The 24,353-nt window shown below is 38.4% G+C and overlaps 2 protein-coding genes across 3 annotated transcripts in view; one reads left to right on the top strand and one right to left on the bottom strand.

Moving 5' to 3' along the window:
* The window catches only part of si:dkey-154p10.3 (PX domain-containing protein 1), a 450,183-nt gene that overhangs the window by 419,684 nt on the left and 6,146 nt on the right, over window positions 1-24,353 (top strand). The window contains exons 1-5 of one of the 2 annotated variants that reach the window (XM_067453546.1): window positions 13,148-13,394; window positions 15,794-16,313; window positions 19,439-20,132; window positions 20,490-20,577; window positions 23,552-23,776. In XM_067453546.1, coding sequence (XP_067309647.1) covers window positions 15,795-16,313; window positions 19,439-20,132; window positions 20,490-20,577; window positions 23,552-23,776 — 1,526 coding nt within the window. In that variant the 5' untranslated portion in view covers window positions 13,148-13,394; window position 15,794. Of the gene's footprint in view, window positions 1-13,147; window positions 13,395-15,793; window positions 16,314-19,438; window positions 20,133-20,489; window positions 20,578-23,551; window positions 23,777-24,353 lie in introns of those variants that run through there. The other variant, XM_067453547.1, reaches the window with a different exon arrangement.
* Window positions 1,741-12,996, bottom strand: prpf4ba (pre-mRNA processing factor 4Ba). Its single transcript, XM_067453508.1, has 15 exons — window positions 12,805-12,996; window positions 11,301-12,458; window positions 10,576-10,716; window positions 8,947-9,093; window positions 8,781-8,862; window positions 8,002-8,209; window positions 6,991-7,064; window positions 6,575-6,665; window positions 6,345-6,492; window positions 6,040-6,177; window positions 5,795-5,948; window positions 4,185-4,299; window positions 3,425-3,576; window positions 3,245-3,331; window positions 1,741-2,238 (listed from the first exon to the last, which is right to left on the bottom strand). Exons 1-15 carry the CDS (start codon window positions 12,849-12,851, stop codon window positions 2,035-2,037), a joined length of 2,946 nt encoding a protein of 981 aa, XP_067309609.1. The 5' UTR covers window positions 12,852-12,996; the 3' UTR covers window positions 1,741-2,034.

Raw genomic sequence — 24,353 nt, 5'->3', positions numbered from 1 at the left:
GTTGTTTAATAATGACAAATATTTGTGAATTTACAGTAAATTTAAATTATTCCATTATCATGCAGGACAGACTTTGCAAAAGATAACAGGCAGATAATTCTTCCAGCATGAGCTATACTTTATGACCGCTGTATCTTTTAGGAATTGAGATATGAATAAAGAAGCAATTACCGCTTGTAACAAGCAGATTCATAGATCAGAGCAGGAAAACCCCTGTATCAAAAGACAACATGGTCACAAACACGAGAACAGTCACAGAAAAATAAATCTAAAATTTTCTACATAGCGAAAAAACACACCAGAGGGTTTGTACAGTAGTGCATTGGAAACCATACATATTCTCATGCATATTGAAAAGCACTCAATAGGTTATACAAAAGCTATGACACATAAGTGTGACAACTCTGAAAAAGGTGAGGTATGTCTATCAGAGGCAGTACACTGAAGGTGCTTGGTCCATTGCAAATACTTGGATTCACTCTTACCCTCAATGTCAACCATAAACGGTGCCATCCATTTGAGAAAGCGACTGTCAGTCTTTTCATTCATTCTGTTTTGTCTCTGTGAGAAACACCACAACAGAAGCTCTGTTCCAAAACCTAGTGAGCGACCTCACGGTCTACTTTAGTCAGCAGCCTAGGTCATATTTGGGGTAAAATAGTTCACTTTAATTATTTTACACGGTTTAATTTTTAATAAAATGATTCTTCTCTGTATTAAGCAATACATACTACCGTTCAATGGTTTGAGGTTAGTAGATTTCTTAATAAAGACATTTATAATGCTCTAAAATATTTATTTTTCAAATAAATGCTGTTCTTTTGAACTTTACATTCATCAATAATATAGCACGGTTTCTACAAAAATATTAAGCAGCACAACTGCTTTTTATTTTAAGATGTGATATTCTACAATATTACAGTCTTAACTGTAATTTCGATCAAATAAATGGCAAAAAAACAAACAAATCCATCCCCAAACATTTGAATGGTAATAAATTGCACATCTACGATGCCTCACTAGGCTTTTGGAACAGAGCAACAGGGAGACAAAAGGTTTTAACTGGTGTCCATTTCTCCAAATTACATTTTGTAATGCAGGAGAAGCCAAAAGGGCTTGATGACACTTTACGCTTTATTTTGGGCTTGAAAAGAACGCAAAATGTTGATGCCGTTTGTTTTTGGAAGGGTTAGCTTACCTTCAGTGTACCAATAGAGGTGTACAACCTGCCTTTACAGAGGAGGCTTTCCCTGCAGACCAGGTCAAGCAGGACCCAAGACCTCAGATTCAGCAGAAACACACCTAGGGCAAGGGGCATGCCGAGGGCCTGCACGCCAGGTTGCGTTCTCACTCTCACACCTAAGGGAGGGTGGATATAGACAGCATTTATGCTGGCCTGACTCAAGTCACACTCTAAACAGTCCTTGGTGGTTGAGTTATATTTGGTTTACATCAAATTCTAGAGTTTTACATAAAATATACAGTGTGCGAACTTGGCACAAAGATGAATATTCTTACATTCTTGCTCGTAATATCAAATATATCTGGCAATATCGCTTTAGCTGCTACAAGAAGCTGTGTATGAAGCATGCAATCTGAACAGTATAGATAAGGGGGTTCCCAAACTCGTTCCTTGAGGGCCGCTGTCCTGCAGAGTTTAGCTCCAACCCCAATCAAACACACCCGAACCAGTTACTAGGTCCTATAAAGGCATTGATTAGCTGTTTCAGGTGTGTTTGATTGAGGTTGGAGCTAAACTCAGCAGGACAGCGGCCCTTCAGGACTGAGTTTGGGGACCCCTTGTATAGATTATCTTAAAAGAAATCTCTTTACATTTTATGGGGTGCACTGTAGGTCATCTAAAATAATAATGAAATGATCAAAGTAAATCTTGAGTGTGTCCTGCTCTGAAAATGACTACGAATCAGAAGAGAAAATAAAATAGCATGGCAATAAAATATGCAAATGTCTTTTGTTGTCTGAGTCATATCTGCAGATACAAAACCATCATGAGTCTCTGAGGTATGCTGCTGATCATATCCTTTCCTGGATGAAAGGATGCTGTAATGCCTGGTTGATGGTGATCCGCTTGGCAGGGTCCAGCATCAGGATCTGGTCCAACAGATCTTTGAGCTGAAAGACCTTCTTTCGCTGGTCCTCTGGTAGTGCCTGGCGACCCACCATGTCAATCGACAGGTCCTTAGTTGGGTTAATGGTGCTCATGACTGTAATCTTTTCCTGCAGAGAAACAAAAGAATGTGAAAAGTCAAAGGAAATTAAAAAAAGTAGCCTAAAGTAATTTATACAGAAAATGCTCATAGTTGTAAGTAGGGCTGCATAATTAATTGGAATTAAACTGAATTCACAATATGGCTCAATGAGATTATCAAATTTGATTAAATAATAATAAGCGTGCAGTGTGTTTTTCAGAGTGAGGCGCAGCACTGTTCCTTTACAGATCCAATGTTTTCGATCTCAGAAAGGTCCGGTTCCACACAAACTCGTCTCTGCATGTGTTGGGAGCACAGCATGTGCCAACCATCTTTCCAAACCTCAAATGAGAAGTGCTTATAAACGGTCTGTTCTCAACAAAAGGGAGGCTTCAAGGTCTCCCAGAGGTTTTCCACCGAAAATAAAAACATATTTTTATTATTATATGGCCAGGGGTCTATTCCACAAAACTAGGATAAGAGATTAAACCGGGATCTCTTGGTGATCCTGGCTCAATTTATCTGCTAATATTACAATTATCTTTATTTATCGTTATATTTCTTGGTGTGAGTGTGCCTTCAGGGTACGATAACGGTGTACTAAATTTTGCATACAAATGGCAAGATCACCAAGATATCCCAGCTTACTGCCTTATCCTAGTTTTGTGCAATAGGCCCCAGGTCTCACAGACAGGGCTTAGATTAAGCCAGGATTAGGCCTTAGTTCAATTAGTCTGAAACCGGTGGTTTATTTTTTACTTTGAAATGGCAATAGTAATATTTTGTTTAATATTTCACTTAGTAATAACATAACTATAATAATAATAATAATAATTATTATTATATAGTCATATTGATATATAATTAATTTCAGGCCAAATTGTGCAGCCCTACATACAAGCAAACTTGTAGCTTTAAAAGGTTTGCAAAAACATGCAATTCGATTTTTTTTTAAAAACCAAAATCATGCAGCCCTAGTTATTAGCTCAAAAACAAACCAAAATGAATGTGAATGGAATATATACAACACTTACCCTCTCCGTGACTTTATCAACCTCAGTGTACAAAAAGTTCAAGTTTTGGTCAAAGTGCTGGTCCTTGAACATACCCTTCCTGATCATCTGTGAATATTAAAGAAGATCTGTTTTAAGTATATTTTATTCTAATTTTCCTTTTAACTCCTAATATCATATATACTATAAATTAATTCTTACTTTATTAGGCAATTTTCCTTTCAGGTCCATGGCAAGTTTAAGCATGTGGTTATTGGTCTTTCCAGGAAAAAGGATTTTTCCTGTGTAAAGTTCATAGAGAGTGCAGCCTACAGACCACATATCGATCCCATAATCATATGACTTTCCAATGACTGCAAAAAGAGGAAGAAAAACACAAATTATTTAATTTTGATGCACTAATATGGTTTAATTTTAGGGGTGTAACGATACCCTTGTGTTACGATTCGATACATATCACAATATTGAACTCACTATACAACAATGCCATACTCCAAAACATATGGTAAAAGGTTAACAAAAAATATACTGTTGATTTAAAATGTTAAATTTGGTATTACATAGAATGAATAGGCTTGAATTTGGTGCCGGTAACCCAATGCACAGGACAAAGGTGACACCAGAATAAAACTATTCATGATTCTGAAGTTGAAATACAGAATTATTTTAGAGGAATATGTTTGCAGTCACTGACTATTTATTTAAAATAGGCCACTTTTTACTGGTAATTTGGCATTATCAGGACCCACAAATATCTCCCCATTACAATATTAAACGTTATATTCAACATTATATTATATATAGTAGTTTAATGTAGTACTGACACTAAAACTAGATTTTTTTACCCTCACAAAGTCACATCCGCAATGCATTTCTGTATTGCGATATATTGTTACATTCCTATTTAATGTAAGTTTGTTTTAATTGGGTACAGCTGCTTTTTTATTCACAGCACACATACCGATCTCAGGTGCCCTGTAGAAACGGCTGACCAGATACGGTGTTATGTCATTGTCAGCAACATGAGATGCTGAGCCAAAGTCGCACAACTTGAGGATGGTCTTGGATTCGTTCACCTTCAGGGAGAGTCAAATAAATTAATCTTATACATGGTATATGCAGGAAGTTAATTTCAAAACCTTTTTAAGACTTTTTAAAGACCGTCTCAAAATATTAAGACCTCATCGCACTTCAAGTTGTAATCGACAACAAACCTTTAATAAACATTTGTAGTCGAATGTAGACTTAAAATCTCTATCGTAGGCCAATTTTGAATCGTTTATATTGCATATCTGTTTCGCAACGTATGGAGGGCGACACATTACCTAACCGCGCATTTTGCAAAATACATGACGTCACCCGTAGACGGCGCTCGCCAGGGATGGAAATTAACTTCTACCACTCAAAGTCTACCACTCTGTTTTTACCAGCCACTTTTTTGTTTTTAACTGACAATGTGTAACTGCATGTGAAAATTAATACTACAAGCTCTACGATGATTTCCAGTTTTATGGTTTTTAGTCCCAACAATGAAACTATTCGTTTTGGCATCTCTGAAGCGTGTTGATAACATACCGAGCAGAACATTGTCAGTAGGGATGCACCGAAATCAAAATTCTTGGCCGAAACCAAAAAAGAAGAAAACCGAAAAATAAAATTCAAACTAAAATGTTTAACTTGACCTCACTCATGTGTACATTAAATAATAATGCACATGCCTACTGACCTGCAGAAAGGTACAGAAATTGAATAAAGTAATCAAATGTAAAATAACTGCATATTTAACTGTTTAAATAAAAGATAAGTCCTTATTAAATTAACAAAAGCTATTCAATCAAGAGCATTGTTTAATGTCAAACTAAATATAAGGACATCACTCAGGTAGCAGTAAAGGCTACTGCGCCTTTAAGACCTGATGCAGGGATATGCTCGTCTTTCTCGACTGTGCATACTATACAGTTCACTTAAGGCATATTCAGACTATGACTGCTTGGATACTCATCAAGATGGACACGTTGACGTACTTCTTGTGTGAGTTTGTCCGTTTAAGCGCAAGACTTCAAAGCAAACTTCTCACGCAAGTCTCACAGCGCGTCTTCACGCGAGTGATGACGGAGAAAACGACTGGTCATATGCACACATATGGCAGCACTCGCATGCATTGAACAAAGTTTACAAAGAGGTGAAACGGCTCGGTAGGTGAAGTGAGTTTACCCGCCACAACTCAAAATCAGCCGCATTTGGCTGGTGGCGGTGCTAATTTCCATCCCTGGCGCTCGCGCTCCGAGCCGATCTCAGACTGAGCGCCCCGTTGTTTTTTAATACTTATGGGGATGAAAATAAATATATTCATAAATAATTTGTGGAATTAAACTCTTTTGACAAAGCTTGAACAAAATACTTTCAAAATTCAAGACTTTATAAAGCCGTGATAAGACTTTTTAATACTTTATAAAAGGTCTTAATTTTCCCAAAATTGATTTATCACCTTTTAATACTTTTCAAGAACCCGCAGATACCCTGTTATAAGACAGAAATTAAATCTAGAGTCCAATATTCAGTTTGACTCACCAGAATGTTGTCGGGTTTGATGTCAGCATGCAGAATGTTGCAGCGTTTGAGGAGTTTGAGGGCCAGGAAAAGCTGCTGGCTGTACGAGCGCACAGCCTTGATGTGTAGTCCAACGTCCTTGCCATACTTCCTCAACACCTCCCGCAGGTTCATGCTAAAGCAAGAAAACAAGAAAGTTGCTTTAAGAGAAGATCTCAAGCTGCCTTGAAAGATTGACATGCATAGACTCTTGTTGACAAATGTACCTGAGAGGTTCGAACACCAGACACAGATGCTGCTTGTGATAAAAGTGTCTAAATAGCCGCAAGCAGTGGAACTTATCATCTGCATCAGCATCATTCAGTTTTTTCAGAAACTCCAGCTCTTTGAGGCCCGTCTTTTGCCTGTGGGACAATCAAATAAACACCAAATCTAATTTCTTGTCAAAATCACCAACATCATCATTGTAGACACATCAAATCGCAATGTATGGTGTTAGTTAAGAAACACAACTGTGCCAGACAGAAATGTTTAAAGGCTAAGCATTCAGCTTTTAAGGGAAGTGTCTTACATCATCTCATTGTTGCGTATTATTTTCACCGCCACTTCCTGATTGGCTCGGGCTAAGTCTCTGGCTCGGATCACATTACTAAAAACGCCATGTCCAGTGTAGCCATACACCCCGTACCGTTTGTCCAACACCTCACCAATGTTCACACCTGAATAAATTAAAAGGACAATTATGTTTTTCATTTTTCAGTCTGATAGAAAAGATTCAGAGTATACAGACAACAAACTCACGGTAATAGCCCTCTGCATCCGTCCAGTTATCTCTGAGACTTGGGTTCTCCTTAAAGTCTTTTCCAATGCCTGCAGCTCGTAACCTGGCACTCTGTGGAGAGAGATTAGATGTGGATTTGCATTGTCAACACGACTGAATTCAGAGAGTTGATTAAAACGTTCATTCATAAACGAGTGACTGACACTGTAAGAGACCATTTCAAAGTCAGAGGGGCCTTGAGATCCAGTTAGCACCAGAGTCAGATTACCCACTTGGGGAAAAAAAAAAAAGCTTTGAACAAAGTTTCCAGTATAGAAACAACAGCTTGAACAGGACTATGCAACTCTACCTGTAGAGATCCCCTTACATGGACAAATTCAATCAAATTCTGGGGCCACTGACCTATACAATGGAAAGCAGGAACTTGTCTACTCACGTCAAAATAAGCAGTGAACATGTCATCTGACTCTGTGAACATATCAGGGGCTGGTGGCTTTTTCAGATTAGCACCTAAAGAAAAAGAACAATAAAGCAATGAAAGGAACGTAGACTTGCTGATAACGCATCAGACCACCTTGCATTACACCAGAGTAAATGTTTCATGTCTCATATTTCAACGACTCTTTTCCCGTCTTCATTAAGACTTCCGACTTTATACTGACATCTATTGGCATGGATGTAGCATCAAGCAAATGTTTTCGGTTACCAGTGCTGTCACAGAAATGTCAAAAATAGGAGGGTTACCATAAAAGTAGTAGTATGGATGTGAATCTTTGACTCGATGTTCTTTTTCAAACTGAGGCATTGTTTTTTGTTTACAAAGAAAATAATGGACTAGACAACTGATTTAACTGGATAGTTCACCCAAAAAGTAAAATTACCCAATGATTTACTCACCCTCAAGTCATTCTAGGTGTATATGATAATACTTCTTTCAGATGAATACAATCAGAGTTATATTAAAAAATGTCCTGGCTCTTCCAAAGCTTTATAATGGCAGGGAATTAGCACACCGCTGACCACCAGAAGCTAGTTTATAAAGTTTTAAATATGGATATTTTTCTTACACAAACGCAGCACTTTGCTTCAGAAGGCCTTTATTAACCCCCGGAGCCAAGTGGAGCAGTTAAATGATGGATAGATGCACTTTTATGATGGATAGATGCACTTTTATGGTGTCAAAAATGACCCAACAGTCACTCCCATTATAAAGCTTGGAAGAGCCAGGACTTTTTTAATACAACTCTGATTGTATTCGTCTGAAAGAAGGTCATATACACCTAGGATGACTTGAAGGTGAGTAAATCATTGGCTAATTTTCATTTTTTGGGTGAACTATCCCTTTAAGTCATTATCTCACGTGAGTGTACATCGTTTTCTTTATGTGTAAAACATTTTATAGTGGAAAGTACATGTTTAATTAAAGGTTATTTTGCAGATGACATACCCGTTTTTTCTTGAGAGACAAGACTATGTTTGGCCTTCACATTATCCTCAAAAGTGTCCAGGTTTTCTTGCTCGTAGGCTTTGACATCAGCAGCCACACGCTCAAGGATGTCATCGGGTGACGGCGATCGGCTGCGACTGCTACTCTGAGGACTGCCGTGATCGGAGAGTCCTGATGTGTTACTGTCCTCATTCACTGGCTTATATTTCTGTACAGGAAATATTACAAATATAAATCACATTATATACTCTAGTGTTTAAAAGTTTGGGATTGCTAAGATATTTTACTTTTGTTTTTAAAGAAAATCTCATGCTCACTAAAGCTGCATTTAATTAAAAACAGTAAAAACAGCATTATTGTGAAATATATTAATTTAAAATAACTGTTTTCTATTTTAATATATTTTAAAATGTAATGCATCCCTGTGATAGCAAAGCTAGATTTTTAGCAGCCATTCCTCTAGACTTCAGTGTCACATGATCCTTCAGAAATCATTCCAATGTCTAATTTTGCTGCTCAAGAAACATTTCTTATTATAAACGTTGAAAACAGTTGTGCTTCTTAATATTTTGGTTTAAAACATTCATGATTATTTGATAAAGTTCAAAAGAACAACATTTATTTAAAATCTTTTGTACCATTATAACATTTATTTACTATCACTTTATCAATTTAATGCATTTTTGCTAAATAAAGCTATTAATTTCTTTCATCTTACAACCCCAAATCCACAGCAGAAATTATTTATGTATTATTTAATAATTTTAAATTATTCTGACCTGCATGATGGCCAAGCGCTGAAGTCTCCTCTGCTCTATCAAAGCCTCCTCATCTTCTTCATCAACGTCATAATCCTCCATCCTACACACAGATTGTAGTATTCATATTTTAAACTAAAGATTATCAACATATTTAAAGCAAAACATAATTTTCCTTAATACTTACACTTCATCATCTGAGTCCTCCTGTTCGGCCTTCATTCCTTCAGACAGGCTGCCCTTAAACATGTCCTCCCTTTCCCTGCTCCTTCTCCTTCGCCTTTCCTGTGACCCCAAACGCACCTGCTGTCTGCGCTCCATCCTGTCACGCTCCCTAAATCCACACAGTATTAATGCCGTTTTAATGCGACGGATTAAGATGGGCAGGACAGAAAGAAACACAGCTGTTTGGGACTAGATCATCTTATTTACACATTCTGTGGCACACGTGACCGCCACTGTGACTCCTTCTCATTTACATTTATGCATTTAGCAGACGCTTTTATCCAAAGCGACTTACAACTGAGGAGTGCAGGAAGAGATCTGTCATGACGAAACGCAAAAAGTGCCCTTAATACAAAGATTTGGATATTACTCAGAGTAGCAAAAACCAGAAAAGGGAGGGAAAAGAGAAAAAACTAGAGGAGGAAGAGTTAGATTTTTTTATTTTTTTTATGATAAGATTAAGTGCTCAATGAGGTCTTTTCTCATTAAAATTACATTAATGCTCCTCATTCAAGAAAACCAAATGAGTTTACCACTTCTTATGGGAACGATATAGGAATAGAGCTAGGAAAAAGAGGCTTTATATATAATGCTTCTTCTGCTTGGAATGATTTACAAAAGATTTTAAAGCAACTATGCCTCCTAGGGCTGTAACGATACACCAAACCCACGATTCGGTTCGTATCACGATTTTTGACCCACGGTACTATACAAACCTCGATATGGGGGGACAAAACAGTTTTATTCTGTACAGTATTCTGTAGCCTATTTTGCCGTCAATACCATATATCTGTATGGTCAATAGGCTACTGCCGACATTTTCTTTGCGGTACCAATAGGCAATATATATTTAACATGAAGTATAGGGCCTCCTGTACATCAATACCAACAGAAGCGCCGCGTCAGACACGCTTCTGGTGTGCAAAGAAAGAGAAAACGCCACGCAGCCGCCCCGCAGATGACACGCAACAGAAACGCCACGCTCACACCACGTTGCCAGCCGGTTGGGGAAGCTTCTTGAAACACTTACGGCAAATTGTGTGGGTCTTGTCAACTACACGATTGCCATCCTTGTTCTCCACCGGGTAGCTGAAATGTTGCCATACTGCTGACTTAAAAGTTGGACCTGGACAGGAAGGATATTTCTGGGAGTTGGAAGGGGTGTGTCGCGATTCTGCCTCCTCACATCCCGATACAGGTTCGTGGACCTACGTATTGCGATTTCGATTTCATATCGCATATCGTTACAGCCCTAATGCTTCCATCACTAAACAAGTTTAAGTTACTTTTAACAGATTATGTTTTTCTCCTTTGGTAAATTGTTGTTGTGATCCCTGATTGTGTTTTTCTGTCTGTGTATTTGTATGTTTAATGTTAATGTAGCTGCCTTCTTGGTCAGGTCACTCAGAGACATTTTAATCTCAATGAGTTTTTAACCTGGTTAAATAAAGAATGAATGAAAGATTTAGCAATTCTTTTTTTATTATTTTATGTTTAGCTCACTGAAATTTTGAAGCCTCTTAAAAAGTTGAGCCGTCTAAATGAGGAATTGCAGTGTTGTACAGTTATAAAGCTACAGAACACCAGTCACCTGTGTCTGAAAGGAGACCTGCTGCTTCTTCTTCTGGGAGAACGGGACCTTCGTCTGAGAGGCGAGTGGTTTAACCTTCGTCTCGAGCTCAGACAGGGGCTCTCTTCTCGACGGCCCCCTCCCTCATCACGAGATCGCATCCTGTGAGTATAACAAAAAAAGTATGAATGAGAGTTAAACAAAATGAAGAAGAAAAAAAAAGTAGAATTTTGGGTAAGAGACACTCATTTAAATAATACTAGTAATAATAATGCGTTTCATAAATTAATGTATATATAATTTATTAAAGGTTTTAATATTTATTAATATTTTAATTAGCTTTTGTATATATATATATATATATATATATATATATATATATATATATATATATATATATATATATATATATATTCCTCATTTTAATTTAAGTGTTAGCAATTTTATGTGTTTTTCTTTTCTCTTTCGTTTTGCTTTAATGTATTTTCATTTCAGTTTTAGTCATCAATACTTCAACAACAATTTTTATCTAATATTTAGTTTTATTTTATTGCTGATTTTTTCAATTAACAAATTGTTTTACATTTAGTTTTAGTTAACAAAAACAACACTGATCAATAGACAGAATGTACGGACGTGATTACAAAAAACATTTGATGAAACTCTAACCAGCTTGAAAAGTTAGAGCAATGGGAAAATCGTTTCTCTCAAAGATTTAAATGAACAGAGCTAGATAGAAAAATAACCTGTCATTGGGGAGTCTCTGGCGCTCTTCTTCTCTCCGTCTCCTCTCAACTGACCGAGATCGCCCTCTCCTTGGAGGGGATCTATTGTAGCATGAAGACCTGTCCTGTCTGGATGCCCTGTCTGTGTTCTGCACAACAGGGAAGCGTTCAGGTGAGCGGAGGCCCCTGGGACGCGAAGGCGGGCTGTGCTGTTCTGGACCTTGTTTTCTGCTAGGAGATCGATTCTCTTTTCCAGATGAGGCTTCTTTTGAGGGCGCCTTCTCTAGTTTCTTGTCTCTCTCCCTGTCAGCTTCTAGCAAGTTGGCGTTTCTTTCTTTAGATCTAGATTTGCTTCTTCTCGCTGAGGATCTGTGCTCTACAATTTGCTCTTCGGGTCGTGGAGCTGATTTTTGGTTGCTTGACGGCAATTCCTTGGACTTCACAGGAGATTTGGACCTCTGACCACCATCTTTAGATCTCTCAATGCTTCGGGATCGTCTCCGCTCCCTCATCTGGCTGGCACCACTAGGCCTCTCATTATTAACATCTAACCCAGTCTTACTAAGTCTAATTTCTGATTTATGGGCCCAGACTGACATCTCGTCTGATGCACTTCTGCCTTCCAGCCAGGAATCTTCATCTTTTTCGACATCTACGCAATCCTGTTGAGACCTTTCCGCATGTCTCTTAGCCATTATATGCTCATTGAGATCTTGTCTCTGTTGCTCGCCATTTTGCACAGCTTCCTGGATCTCGCCATCCTCCTCTGAATTTGAGTTATAACCCTGTAATATCAGTCCCATACCTGATTGCACAGCCCCTTCCATTAACTCATTATCAAGCTCTGCTTGAATCATGGCCCTCCGTTTCTCCAAATCCTCCAGAGCAGCAAGGTCGTCAAGCCTGGATCGCTTTGGAGAGATGATTGCACCTTCATAGACTTTATCAACATGGATTGAGTCTCTGTGTTTCCGCTTATGTTTGTGTTTGTACTTGTGCTTGTGGTCCTTCTCATCTGGTGAGGGGTATTTATGCTTTCTATGTTTGCTTCGATGTTTGTGTTTTCTTCTCTTGTGTCTTTCCACCTTAGCAATGTCCATGTTATTTGCTTTTCTAGCTCCATCTTCACCGGATACATGTTCATTTTCATCTACACTGTCAGAGCTCTCCATACCATCCCTGGAAAAGAGTAGAGAATAGTAACTAACATGATAATAATTAATACTGTTAATCTACTTTCCAACAATCACAAAAAATATAGCCTAGTGTATGAAGATAAATGACTGCATTTACAAAGTATTCGAGACTTATGTTTCATTGTTGTTGGTTTAAACTTTAAAGTATATATAAACACACCGCTGGTTTACGTCGACCATACTGATAGAAGTGTTAACAGATATTGGCCGAAAACTGCATGTCAAGCCAGTTGTACGGAGAGCTCTTCATTTTCAATAAATGCAAGTTATATTTAAATATCTAAACACCAATATAATAATAATATAAAGTACCCGATTGTGTTACTTACATGTAATCCTTCGCTATTGTTTTGGCTAATGCGTCCATGTTCGCCATCTTGATTTATTCTGCTGGTCTGAGTCGTTTGATAAAAAGAGCCGATTCAGAATTCAGTCTGGCTGTGTGTGAAAAACCACTACCAGTTACTAGCTTTACAATAAACAAAGGAATTGTCTTTCAAATATTAATTCAAAAGCTTCTCAACGTTTTCCTATCCCTATCACTATACAAGTATTATGCCGTGGCTATCCGCAAAGGGAATATTGAACTGAACACTGAATCGACACACTCATCGGTTAAGTTCATTGGGTTGAATCAATCGTTTGGATCGTTACAAAACCACGCATGCGCAGTGCTTATAAAACGCAAGGATCTTAGCAAATGATTAAATTTAGTGTTCACTATTTTGCTCACACACTTAACCCACTTTAAACCAGTTGTAAATTATGGCCGTGCACAAAAACAAGTCGGCACGGTGAAAAACATAGCAAATGTCACATTTTGTACTGCGGGTGGTACTTACGCCGTGGTCCCTAAACCGCACTATTGCTTCCGTAGCACAAGCTACGTAATTTAAAAATACCACCCTGTTTGATGCAGGTATGTATATAATTTACCCATCCTTTAATGTCACTTTATTAGATACACATGTTCGCAAATATCTAGTCAGAACCGGTTAAATTAATATTTGGAAGACAGTTTGAGTGTTTATTTTGAAGTTAATAGTGTCACAGCGAGAAATTGTGAATAAACTCTCTTCGTCAAACGACTATTTCAAAATATTTCAAAAATGACAAAAAGACTACATGCTGAGGTTCAAAAGGAAAAGCAGAATAAGGAAGAAAGGTGTTTTAAGTGACTTTTAACGTGGAATGGTTGTCTGTGCCAGACGGGCTGGTCAAAGTATTTCAGAAACTGCTAATCTACTGTCATTTTGATAAGAGTTTATAGAGAATTGTCAGAAAAAGAGTTTGCAAAAATGCTTTGTTGATTGATGCTAGAGGTCAGAGGAGACCGAAGAGCATCTCTGAATGCACAACACATTAAACCTTGAAGCAGGTTAAAGACGTCCCCAGGTGCCAGTCCTGTCAGATGAGAAAAGAAAACAGAGCAATTCACACAGGCTCACCAAAATTGGAATAGAATATTCCAGTGAGTCTGGCTTTCTGTTGTGACATTTAGATGGTACAGTCAGAATTTGGTGTAAACAACATTAAATGTTGTTTGATCCATCCTGCCTTGTATCAACGGTTCTGGCTGCTGGTGGTGGAATGGTGTGGGGGATCTTTCTTGGCACACTTTGGCTCATTTAGTACCAATTGAGAGTCTTTTAAACACCACGGCCTATCTGAGTATTGTTGCTGAATATAGCCATCCCTTTATGACCACAGTGTACACATCTACTGATGTCAACTGGATAATACTCCATGTCACAAAGCTCAAATAACGAATAACCTTCGATTATCTTTGGAACACAAATTGAAAAAAAAAATTATGAAATCTGTGAGCTTTTTGAACCATTCATTGGCAGCAACTTCTAAGGCTCAGAAAGGTAGTAAGACCACATTAAAATAGTCCATGTGACTCCAGTGGTTCAACCTTAGTGTTATGAGGCAAGAACACTTCTTGTGCGCAAAAATTAACAAAAATAATTACTTTATTCAACATTGTATTCAGCATTTATGACGTGCATTTGAAAATGCAACATGTGCCAAAATCTTTCCAAACTTGTAATAAGAAGCATTTACAAACCTTTTATACTGCAAAATCATGACATGTTTACTCCAACATCAGTGTTTGAAGTAATTTCCTTTTATGATCTGATGTGGCTTCATATCATAGAATGAGTTAGAAATTATATTATTTTATAGTATTCTATTACACAGTCATAAAGGTATGTCAATTAGCATTGTATTAAATATACTTTATTGAAAATACACATGATGTCATGAAAAACATGTTTATTGTCTTCATGTTTCATTAATCAAAATGTCTCTATCTGCATTTTATTTTGCTGCACTGCGATATCTGCGCTATGTTAACTTAATATCTCCCCCCCCAAATTGTGCAGCCCTAAGAGATTGAGCACAGCTATTTACCTTTGTAGTTGTAGTCTATTGTAAGATTAAAACTCAGAACCTGGCTGCGTTGAGTCCATGCTTCCAACTCCATTTCCCATGATTCCTTTGCAATTGCCTCTATGTCATTTCCTCTGCTAGTTAAGCAAGTTAGATGACAGTAGAATGAAGCGGCATTTATAAGTGCTCAACCAAAACTGCTGGATATTGTTTGGATTGTAATGAATGATATTGGGGTATATAAACAAAACTCACTTAATGTTAAGCAGGTGTTACCTTCTGGCTGTCTGCCATTTTTGGCAGAAAATAAAGAAAATGTTTGTCTGACAGCATTTATTGTTAAAGTTTGTATTTTTGTGCCCTGTATTGAACATCCATGTTCATTTAATGTCTAACACATGCCTGTTTAAGTGATAAACTCCGCTGCTTGTGGTTGTTTTCAGAGATGTTTAACATGTTACCAAGTGCTAAAAAACTTTAAACCTCTGTTTGCACCAGTGCTATGCACAAAAAAAGTTAACGTACAGCCTTGCAAGGTATATCTAATAAAGTGACCGCTGGGGAGTTTATACAACTAGGATCGATTTAACAGATAATTCACCAATATACCTTGCTTTCTGAATGATTAGGTTTTCTCTTTAATGCAGCTGATGCTTAACCCTAACACTACTAGCAGTGTATGTTTTGTGTATAACTACATGTCTCTGTCTAACTTTATCATTTTGCTTCAGAGTGTTGTGCAACAGGCTGTACAGTAAAAGCACTTAATTAATTAGCTATCAGTATGTAAATACATGCCTTTCTCTAACAGTAACTGCTAATTAATAAACATTTAATGTTTCATACTTTATACATAATACATCATTTACAAGACTGTCTTATGATTTAACTGATCTATTTTCCTCTTCCTCTGTTTTCAAGAATGGGTGGGTTTAAAGACGCATACCAAGATGTTCAACCAGTAACCCTTCGAATTGCAGAAGAAAATGTCACCTCCAGTCTCTACTGCAGCTCAGCCGAGGGCATTGAAGCTCACGTGTCTACTTTAGTGGAGGCTTTCTTAGTTGAGGTATACCGATGTAGAGTCTGTCAATTTACCAGCAACCAAAAAGCCAAGATTAGCCATCATGTCATGGAAAGACATGATCCAGTGTCCCCATGCCCCCATCTGCCATGTCTGGAGAAAGAGGATGAGGAGAGTTTGGGCGTAGGAATGAGGGTGGTTGATGAAGAGGAGGTCGACCACCACAACAGCTCTCCATACGACCTAGAGAGCGACCTCCATTCTGGCTCAAAAAGCAACGAGGATCAGATGGACATGGAGCGTATGTCTTTCCTCCTCCCGATGTACGGCATGTTTCAAAACATCAGCCCACGGTCATGTGACATTGGCCTGGGCTCCAACTCTGATGGCAACTTGCATGTGGCACAAACTTGTGAGGTGACTATAAAGATTCCTGCAGTGTTAAAGGGATAGTCCACCCAAAAATTTTAATTCTGAAATGAAAATGTACGTGTTGTTCCAAACTTTTGTGATGGACTTTCTTCTGTGGAACATAAAAGAAGATATTTTTAAGAATATTGGTAACCAAACATTTTCAGTTCGTCAGGAACCAAAACTGTTTGGAGACCAAAATGCTTCAAAATATCTTATTTTGTGTTCCTGTAAGGGAAATTTTGAACATCATAAACTATGTCAAACCAAATAAGTTTTTTTTTAAATTATATTAAAGGGATAGTTCACCCAAAAATGAAAATTAGCCCATGATTTACTCTCCCTCAAGCCATAAATATAATATGGATATTTTTCTCCATATTATACACAAACGCTTCGCTTCAAAATGCCTTTATTAACCCCCCAGAGCTGTGTGGAGCAGTAATATGATGGATGGATGCTCTTTTATGATGGACAGATGCTCTTTTATGATGGATAGATGCTCTTTTATGATGGACAGATGCACTTTTATGATGGATAGATGCTCTTTTATGATGGATAGATGCACTTTTATGATGGATGGATGCTCTTTTATGATGGACAGATGCACTTTTATGATGGATAGATGCTCTTTTATGATGGACAGATGCACTTTTATGATGGATAGATGCTCTTTTATGATGGACAGATGCACTTTTATGATGTATGGATGCTCTTTTATGATGGATGGATGCACTTTTATGATGGATGGATGCACTTTTATGATGGACAGATGCACTTTTATGATGGATAGATGCACTTTTATGATGGACAGATGCACTTTTATGATGGATAGATGCTCTTTTATGATGGACAGATGCACTTTTATGATGGATAGATGCTCTTTTATGATGGACAGATGCACTTTTATGATGGATAGATGCACTTTTATGATGGATAGATGCTCTTTTATGATGGATAGATGCTCTTTTATGATGGACAGATGCACTTTTATGATGGATAGATGCTCTTTTATGATGGACAGATGCACTTTTATGATGGATAGATGCTCTTTTATGATGGACAGATGCACTTTTATGATGGATAGATGCACTTTTATGATGGATAGATGCTCTTTTATGATGGACAGATGCACTTTTATGATGGATAGATGCTCTTTTATGATGGACAGATGCTCTTTTATGATGGACAGATGCACTTTTATGATGGATATATAAACTTTTATGATGGATTGATGCACTTTTATGATGGATAGATGCTCTTTTATGATGGATAGATGCTCTTTTATGATGGATGGATGCACTTTTATGATGGACAGATGCACTTTTATGATGGATAGATGCTCTTTTATGATGGATGGATGCACTTTTATGATGGACAGATGCACTTTTATGATGGATAGATGCTCTTTTATGATGGACAGATGCACTTTTATGATGGACAGATGCACTTTTATGATGGACAGATGCACTTTTATGATGGATAGATGCACTTTTATGATTGATAGATGCACTTTCATGATGGATTGATGCTCTTTTATGATGGATTGATGCTCTTTTATGATGGACAGATGCACTTTTATGATGGACAGATGCTTTTTTATGGTGGACAGATGCACTTTTATGATGAATAGATGCTCTTTTATGATGGACAGATGCACTTTTATGATGGATTGATGCTCTTTTATGATGGACAGATGCTCTTTTATGATGGATAGATGCACTTTTATGATGCATGGATGCACTTTTATGATGGATAGATGCACTTTTATGATGGATAGATGCGCTTTTATGAAGGACAGATGCACTTTTATGATGGATAGATTCACTTTTATGATGGACAGATGCACTTTTATGATGGATAGATGCACTTTTATGATGGATAGATGCGCTTTTATGAAGGACAGATGCACTTTTATGATGGATAGATGCGCTTTTATGATGGACAGATGCACTTTTATGATGGATAGATTCACTTTTATGATGGACAGATGCACTTTTATGATGGACAGGTGCACTTTTATGATGGATAGATGCACTTTTATGATGGATAGATGCACTTTTATGAAGGACAGATGCACTTTTATGATGGATAGATTCACTTTTATGATGGACAGATGCACTTTTATGATGGACAGGTGCACTTTTATGATGGATAGATGCACTTTTATGATGGATAGATGCGCTTTTATGAAGGACAGATGCACTTTTATGATGGATAGATTCACTTTTATGATGGACAGATGCACTTTTATGATGGATAGATGCACTTTTATGATGGATAGATGCACTTTTATGATGGACAGATGCACTTTTATGATGGATAGATGCACTTTTATGATGGACAGATGCACTTTTATGATGGATAGATGCTCTTTTATGATGGATAGATGCACTTTTATGATGATAGATGCACTTTTATGATGGACAGATGCACTTTTATGATGGATAGATTCACTTTTATGATGGACAGATGCACTTTTATGATGGATAGATGCACTTTTATGATGGATAGATGCACTTTAATGGACTTCGGAAATGACACAACAGTAACTCCCATTATAAAGTTGGGAACTGTGGGAAGAGCCAGGACATTTTATAATATAAGAATGTAAGAATGTCATACACCTAGGATGACTTGAGAGTGAGTATATCATGGAATAATAGTTTTTATTTATTTATGTACTAATGCTTTAAACTTATATAAGATGTTTTTGTTAAATATAAGGGGAATTCTAGTTTTCTGTAGTAAACACATTTTAGTTTGATAAGCTTTGATACGCTTCTCAATAGAACTAGTGTTCGTTGTCTGTTGCCTTGAACAAGTTATCAGAAAGTTTTGTTTTCACTGACAGCTGCAGATAACACCAATGAGTTTGTTATTGTGTTTTTGTGTTATTAAAGTTGAAGCCCTAAACCACTAAAATTAGAGTATAAAAGAACAAGTGTGAGGCTTTCACTTTGTCTTTTCTGACTGCACAACCTGACTTTCTTGACAAGAATAAAAGATTTTAAAGACACTTAAGAAGTTCATTTTTTCCACGACAATTCCACAAAAGAAAGCCATACAGGTTTGGAACAAGTAGTAAATGATGAGAATTTACATGTAAATGTACCTTTTGTTTTATGAAGGTGAGCACGCTCTTTGAGGAGGATAGGCATGACGAGGACAGCGAAGAGGAACCTGTGTTTCAGCTAGAGGATACTGGCACAGATCTGGCTGTTCCTTTAAATAGTGGATTGGAAGCAGAAGTTCAGGATGAGGAGTTGGCCCAGTCGGCTCATCTCATGACTCTTGGGTTGTGCAGAATCTCAAGCACTAAGTGTCAACCTCAGTCTGCGAATTCAGCGAAAAGCCTGTCCCATCCAGAAGGTGAGCAGGAGGCTGGAGATGCCAGCATGGATGCTGAAATGCAGAAGCCATCTGAGGAGGATGACGGATTGGCCTGCATCCTCTGCCAGACAGTTGCATCCAGTCGTAGCATGCTAGAGGTGCACCTGAAATGCCATAATGGAGACCAAGGCTTCAAGTGCCCTCGCTGCGGTTGCGAATCAGAGGAGTGGGTTGATATGGAGCAACACTGGAGGGGACATGGAAAAAGAAAAGGCTCCAAGAAGCATAAATGTAGTGTTTGCTCCAGGACATTTAGGAGAGCTGATTCTCGTGAAGCACATGAGAAAAGGCATAATCACTGCAGATCTGAGTCTGAGGGGCTGGTGCAGTGTTCTCTGTGCCTGGAATGGTGTCACTCAGGGAAAGAGTGGGATATACACCAGCAATGTCATTATCAAGGAGGATTTAAATGCTTACACTGTGATGTCACAGGTACAAATTATTCTTAGTAAATTGAGTTTAATGTATGCTATCTTTTAAAGTGTTGATGTGACAAGCTTCAGGTTGGAGTATACACTTTGACCCAGAGAATTGTAAGTTTTGAAATCATCATCTTCGCTGAATTGATAGGCTGGATTTACTCTCAAACTTGGTTGTGATCCAAAGCACCGTTGTTTTTTTGTTTTTAATATATGTCCACACCCATAACATGCAATTCGATCTTTTTTAAATTCAGTTTTTTTCATTTCAAAGAGTGGAAATCATAACTCTGTGTTTAACAATTTGAAAGCTTTTTTCTTTGTCTTGCTCTGTATTTCTAGTTTGCTGTTTCTTATATCTGTCTTTTAGAGAAGTCATGGAAAAAGACCCTGAAGCATATTCACACTCAACACAAACAGGCTGATGCAAACCAAGAGAAACTGATTGCTCACAGTATGTAAGTATCTTTTTTTATCATTCAGATTAATTTTTTGTTATCTAATTCAAAATGCTTTAAAGCAGTGGTACTCAAGCGGCAGGTCCTCTGTAAACTTGCAAGGGTGCCTTTGAAAATTACTTAAAGTTTATTTAAAATAAAACTAAATAACAATAAAAAAATCAAGGTATTTCTTATTTTAATTTAAACTTTTTGGTTCAAGACAGCCTATTGTCTTGAAAAACCAGGATATACATTGCCATTCAAAGGTTCTTATGCTCACCAAGGCTGCATTTGTTTTATTAAAAATGCAACAAAAAAAACTGTAATATTTTGAAATATTATTTAATTGTAAAATAACTATTTTCTATTTGAATATATTTTGAAATGTAATTTATTTCTATGATGCAAAGCTGAATTTTCAGCATCATTACTCCAGTCTTCAGTGTCACTAGACTGGGTAAACCCAGCCTGATCTGCCGGCGATTTGATTTCAACCAATCACAGACTGGCTTTTCCAGCTGGCGCGCTATTGGTGGCTTTAACATTATGACAGATAGGCCCTGTCCCAAAAGACACACTTCATGTGCACTTTCGGTCTTGTGGACTTACAATGGCCGTTGCGTGCGCGCATCCGTTAAGTCCATAATAATAATAATAATAATAATAGATTTTATTTATAATGCACTTTTCATTCCGAAGAATCTCAAAGTGCAACAAGGGGGGGAAAAAAAACAAAAAAAATGAATAACAAGTAAAAATATAGAATACTACAAACAATCAACCAACACAGAAAACAGAACAGAAACAGAGCTGATGGTGAACAGAAACAGAGCTGATGATGAACAGAAACAGAGCTGATGGTGAACAGGAACAGAGCTGATGATGAACAGAAACAGAGCTGATGGTGAACAGAAACAGAGCTGATGGTGAACAGAAACAGAGCTGATGATGAACAGAAACAGAGCTGATGGTGGACAGAAACAGAGCTGATGGTGAACAGAAACAGAGCTGATGGTGAACAGAAACAGAGCTGATGGTGAACAGGAACAGAGCTGATGATGAACAGAAACAGAGCTGATGATGAACAGAAACAGAGCTGATGGTGGACAGAAACAGAGCTGATGGTGAACAGAAACAGAGCTGATGGTGAACAGGAACAGAGCTGATGATGAACAGAAACAGAGCTGATGGTGAACAGGAACAGAGCTGATGGTGAACAGGAACAGAGCTGATGATGAACAGAAACAGAGCTGATGGTGAACAGGAACAGAGCTGATGATGAACAGAAACAGAGCTGATGGTGAACAGGAACAGAGCTGATGATGAACAGAAACAGAGCTGATGGTGAACAGGAACAGAGCTGATGATGAACAGAAACAGAGCTGATGGTAAACAGAAAACAGCTGATGGTGGAAGTCTCTGTTAGCTCCGCAGCACACCTTGGTCCACTCCATGTTTTAAATTTCTCCCAGCGGCAGTGTCCTGATGACATTGTCGAGACATGACAGCTGAAGACCAGATGATGGGTCTTCATGACAATTCAAACGATGGGGATCGCCGCAGCACCATGCAGGAGGCAGAACATTTTTCCGGGCACTTTTGTGGACACACCGGGGTCGGCGCAGAAGTCCAAGCCGCTCCACGGCCGCAATGCAGGACGGAACAGCGGCCCAGCCGAGAAGCGGAACATCCCAACATCATGCCGGATGCCGATGACGATGGCCCGGATGACGCTAGCCCGGTGCAAACTTCAGCCAGCATGCAGCTTAAGCCCAAGGGAGACCACCAGTGAGCAGTCGCGGCGAGAAACATCAAATGTCCACCAAACCAGAACCAACCAACCGCAGCAATTCAAACATAAACATTAGAGAAGCGGTGGAAAACGGCGAAACGAGGAACAACGTCCTCTCAGTGGCTGCCAGCAATCAGCAACAGTCCCAATTGTAGCTCTGACTGTTAGACTAGTCACAAACATAAGGAAATAAAATAAAATCTAAATCTAATAGTACATTAACATGATTTGTGGGTGGAGAAGCGGCGAACAGACAACGCCAGCGTCCTCTCCCCCACGTACCCCACCATAAGACCGCAGGGTGTCCCATTTGTCATTTTAGGTCTCAGAAGTGTGGGAGCGAGCGCTCCCTTTGCGGTCGTTATGCGCCCTCGATGCACACTTCAGCCGAGTCCGCACTGGTGCGAGCTACGCAGAGGACTTATTCCCGGCGGTCAAAGCGGCGTTACGTCGTGAAAGTGCGGACTCAGAGGAAAACCGTGAGGGTTTAGGGTGCCATTTGGGACAGGACCATAGAGAAGCGATGGGACATTGCCTGTGGATAACGCCTTTTGTGGTCTGATTGGTTGAAGGACTATCCAATTGCATACAGAGTCATTTGAATAATTCTCGTTGAGCACGCCTCTTGTGCAGTAGAAAATACAATGCAGACTCCCCAGACCAATGTTCAATTTTAAATTAAACTTGGTCTGGTGATAGCCAGACAAGTGTCATACGATCCTTCAGAAATCATTTTATGGTGACGATTTGCTGCTCAAGAAACATTTATTATTATCAATGTTGAAAGCAGTTTAGTAAAACGTTTTTTAACAGCATTTTTTGAAATAGAAAGCTTTTGTAACATTATACTACCATTCAAAAGTTTTGGGTCAGTACGTTTTTTTTGGGGGGGGGGGGGGGGGGGGCGACTAAATAAATGTATATAAGGTTCTATTTAAAACAAATGCTTTCTGTTCATCAAAGAATCCTGAAAAACATGTTTTACACAGCTGTTTTCAACAATAAATTTTTTTTTTGGTCAGCAAATCCTCATATTAGAATGATTTCTGAAGGGTCATGTGACCCTGAAATTTACAGAAACAAAGAGTGTCCATAGAGGAAATACAGAGTCAAAAAGCTTGAGAACTACTGCCTTAAAGAGTATTTGTTGAGATGGCTGACTGTCAGACTGCTGAAACGGACTTCTTTGTCTGTACTCAGAGGAAACCAGCAACTTAACACATCCACCAAATACCCAGAATGCCTGAGAGGTATGAAGCCAGAGCCATGGTCCCAGGTTAGGAAGAAGAGGTTGAAAAACAGGATTGTGGGAAGGCAAACGAGCAATGAAGGAGGAAAGGACAGAGTGGGTCCCCTGAAGGCTGAGACACCTGTTGGACTCACCATTTCCAGACGGAAAGAGTTCTGCTGCAACCTCTGTGACAAGTAAGTATCCTTTCTTTCCTTGCTATATTATCTTGACAAAGATACGTTATTGAAGTGTAGCATCTTAATGTGGTCGTATCTTATATTCCGTACTATATTGTTCAAAGGTTTGGGGTTGGTAAGTTTTTTTTGAAAATCTTTGAAAGAAGTCTCTTATGCTCACCAAGGCTGTATTTAGATTATCTAAAGCTGTACGCTATAGAGTTGATTTTAAAGGGGGGGTGAAACACTCAGTTTCAGTCAGTGTCATGTCAATCTTGAGTACCTATAGAGTAGCATTGCATCCTGCATATCTCCGAAAAGTCTTTATTTTTTTAATAATTATATAAGAAAGATGCGCTGTTCCGAGTCTTTCCGAAAAAAGCCGAGCGGGTGGGGGCGTATCGTGTGAGCGGAGCTAAATAATGACGTGTGCGCGCTGCTGCTATTGTGTTGAGTCGAGTGCGTCGTAAAGCTGTGTCATCCCTAACAGCGGGAAAAACTTTATTCAAAATAAAAATATGGCTTTTAATCAGATATAGCCATACATCTATGATCCGGAATCAGACCCAGAGGCTGCAGTTGAACAGGAGCAGCA

The sequence above is a fragment of the Pseudorasbora parva genome, chromosome 9 (genome assembly GCF_024679245.1).
Source record: "Pseudorasbora parva isolate DD20220531a chromosome 9, ASM2467924v1, whole genome shotgun sequence".
NCBI lineage: Eukaryota > Metazoa > Chordata > Actinopteri > Cypriniformes > Gobionidae > Pseudorasbora > Pseudorasbora parva.
Note: the sequence above shows the minus strand (reverse complement) of the source record. Positions and strands in the feature narration are given on the sequence as shown.

Excerpts from the sequence above, each read along its gene's own strand:
- prpf4ba (XM_067453508.1), bottom strand. The coding sequence starts at position 12,851 with ATGGCGAACATGGACGCATTAGCCAAAACAATAGCGAAGGATTACAT. Across the intron at positions 12,459-12,804 it reads ACAATAGCGAAGGATTACAT|GGATGGTATGGAGAGCTCTG; the intron begins GTAAGTAACACA and ends ACTCTTTTCCAG. Across the intron at positions 9,094-10,575 it reads AGGTCTCCTTTCAGACACAG|GGAGCGTGACAGGATGGAGC; the intron begins GTGACTGGTGTT and ends GTGTGGATTTAG.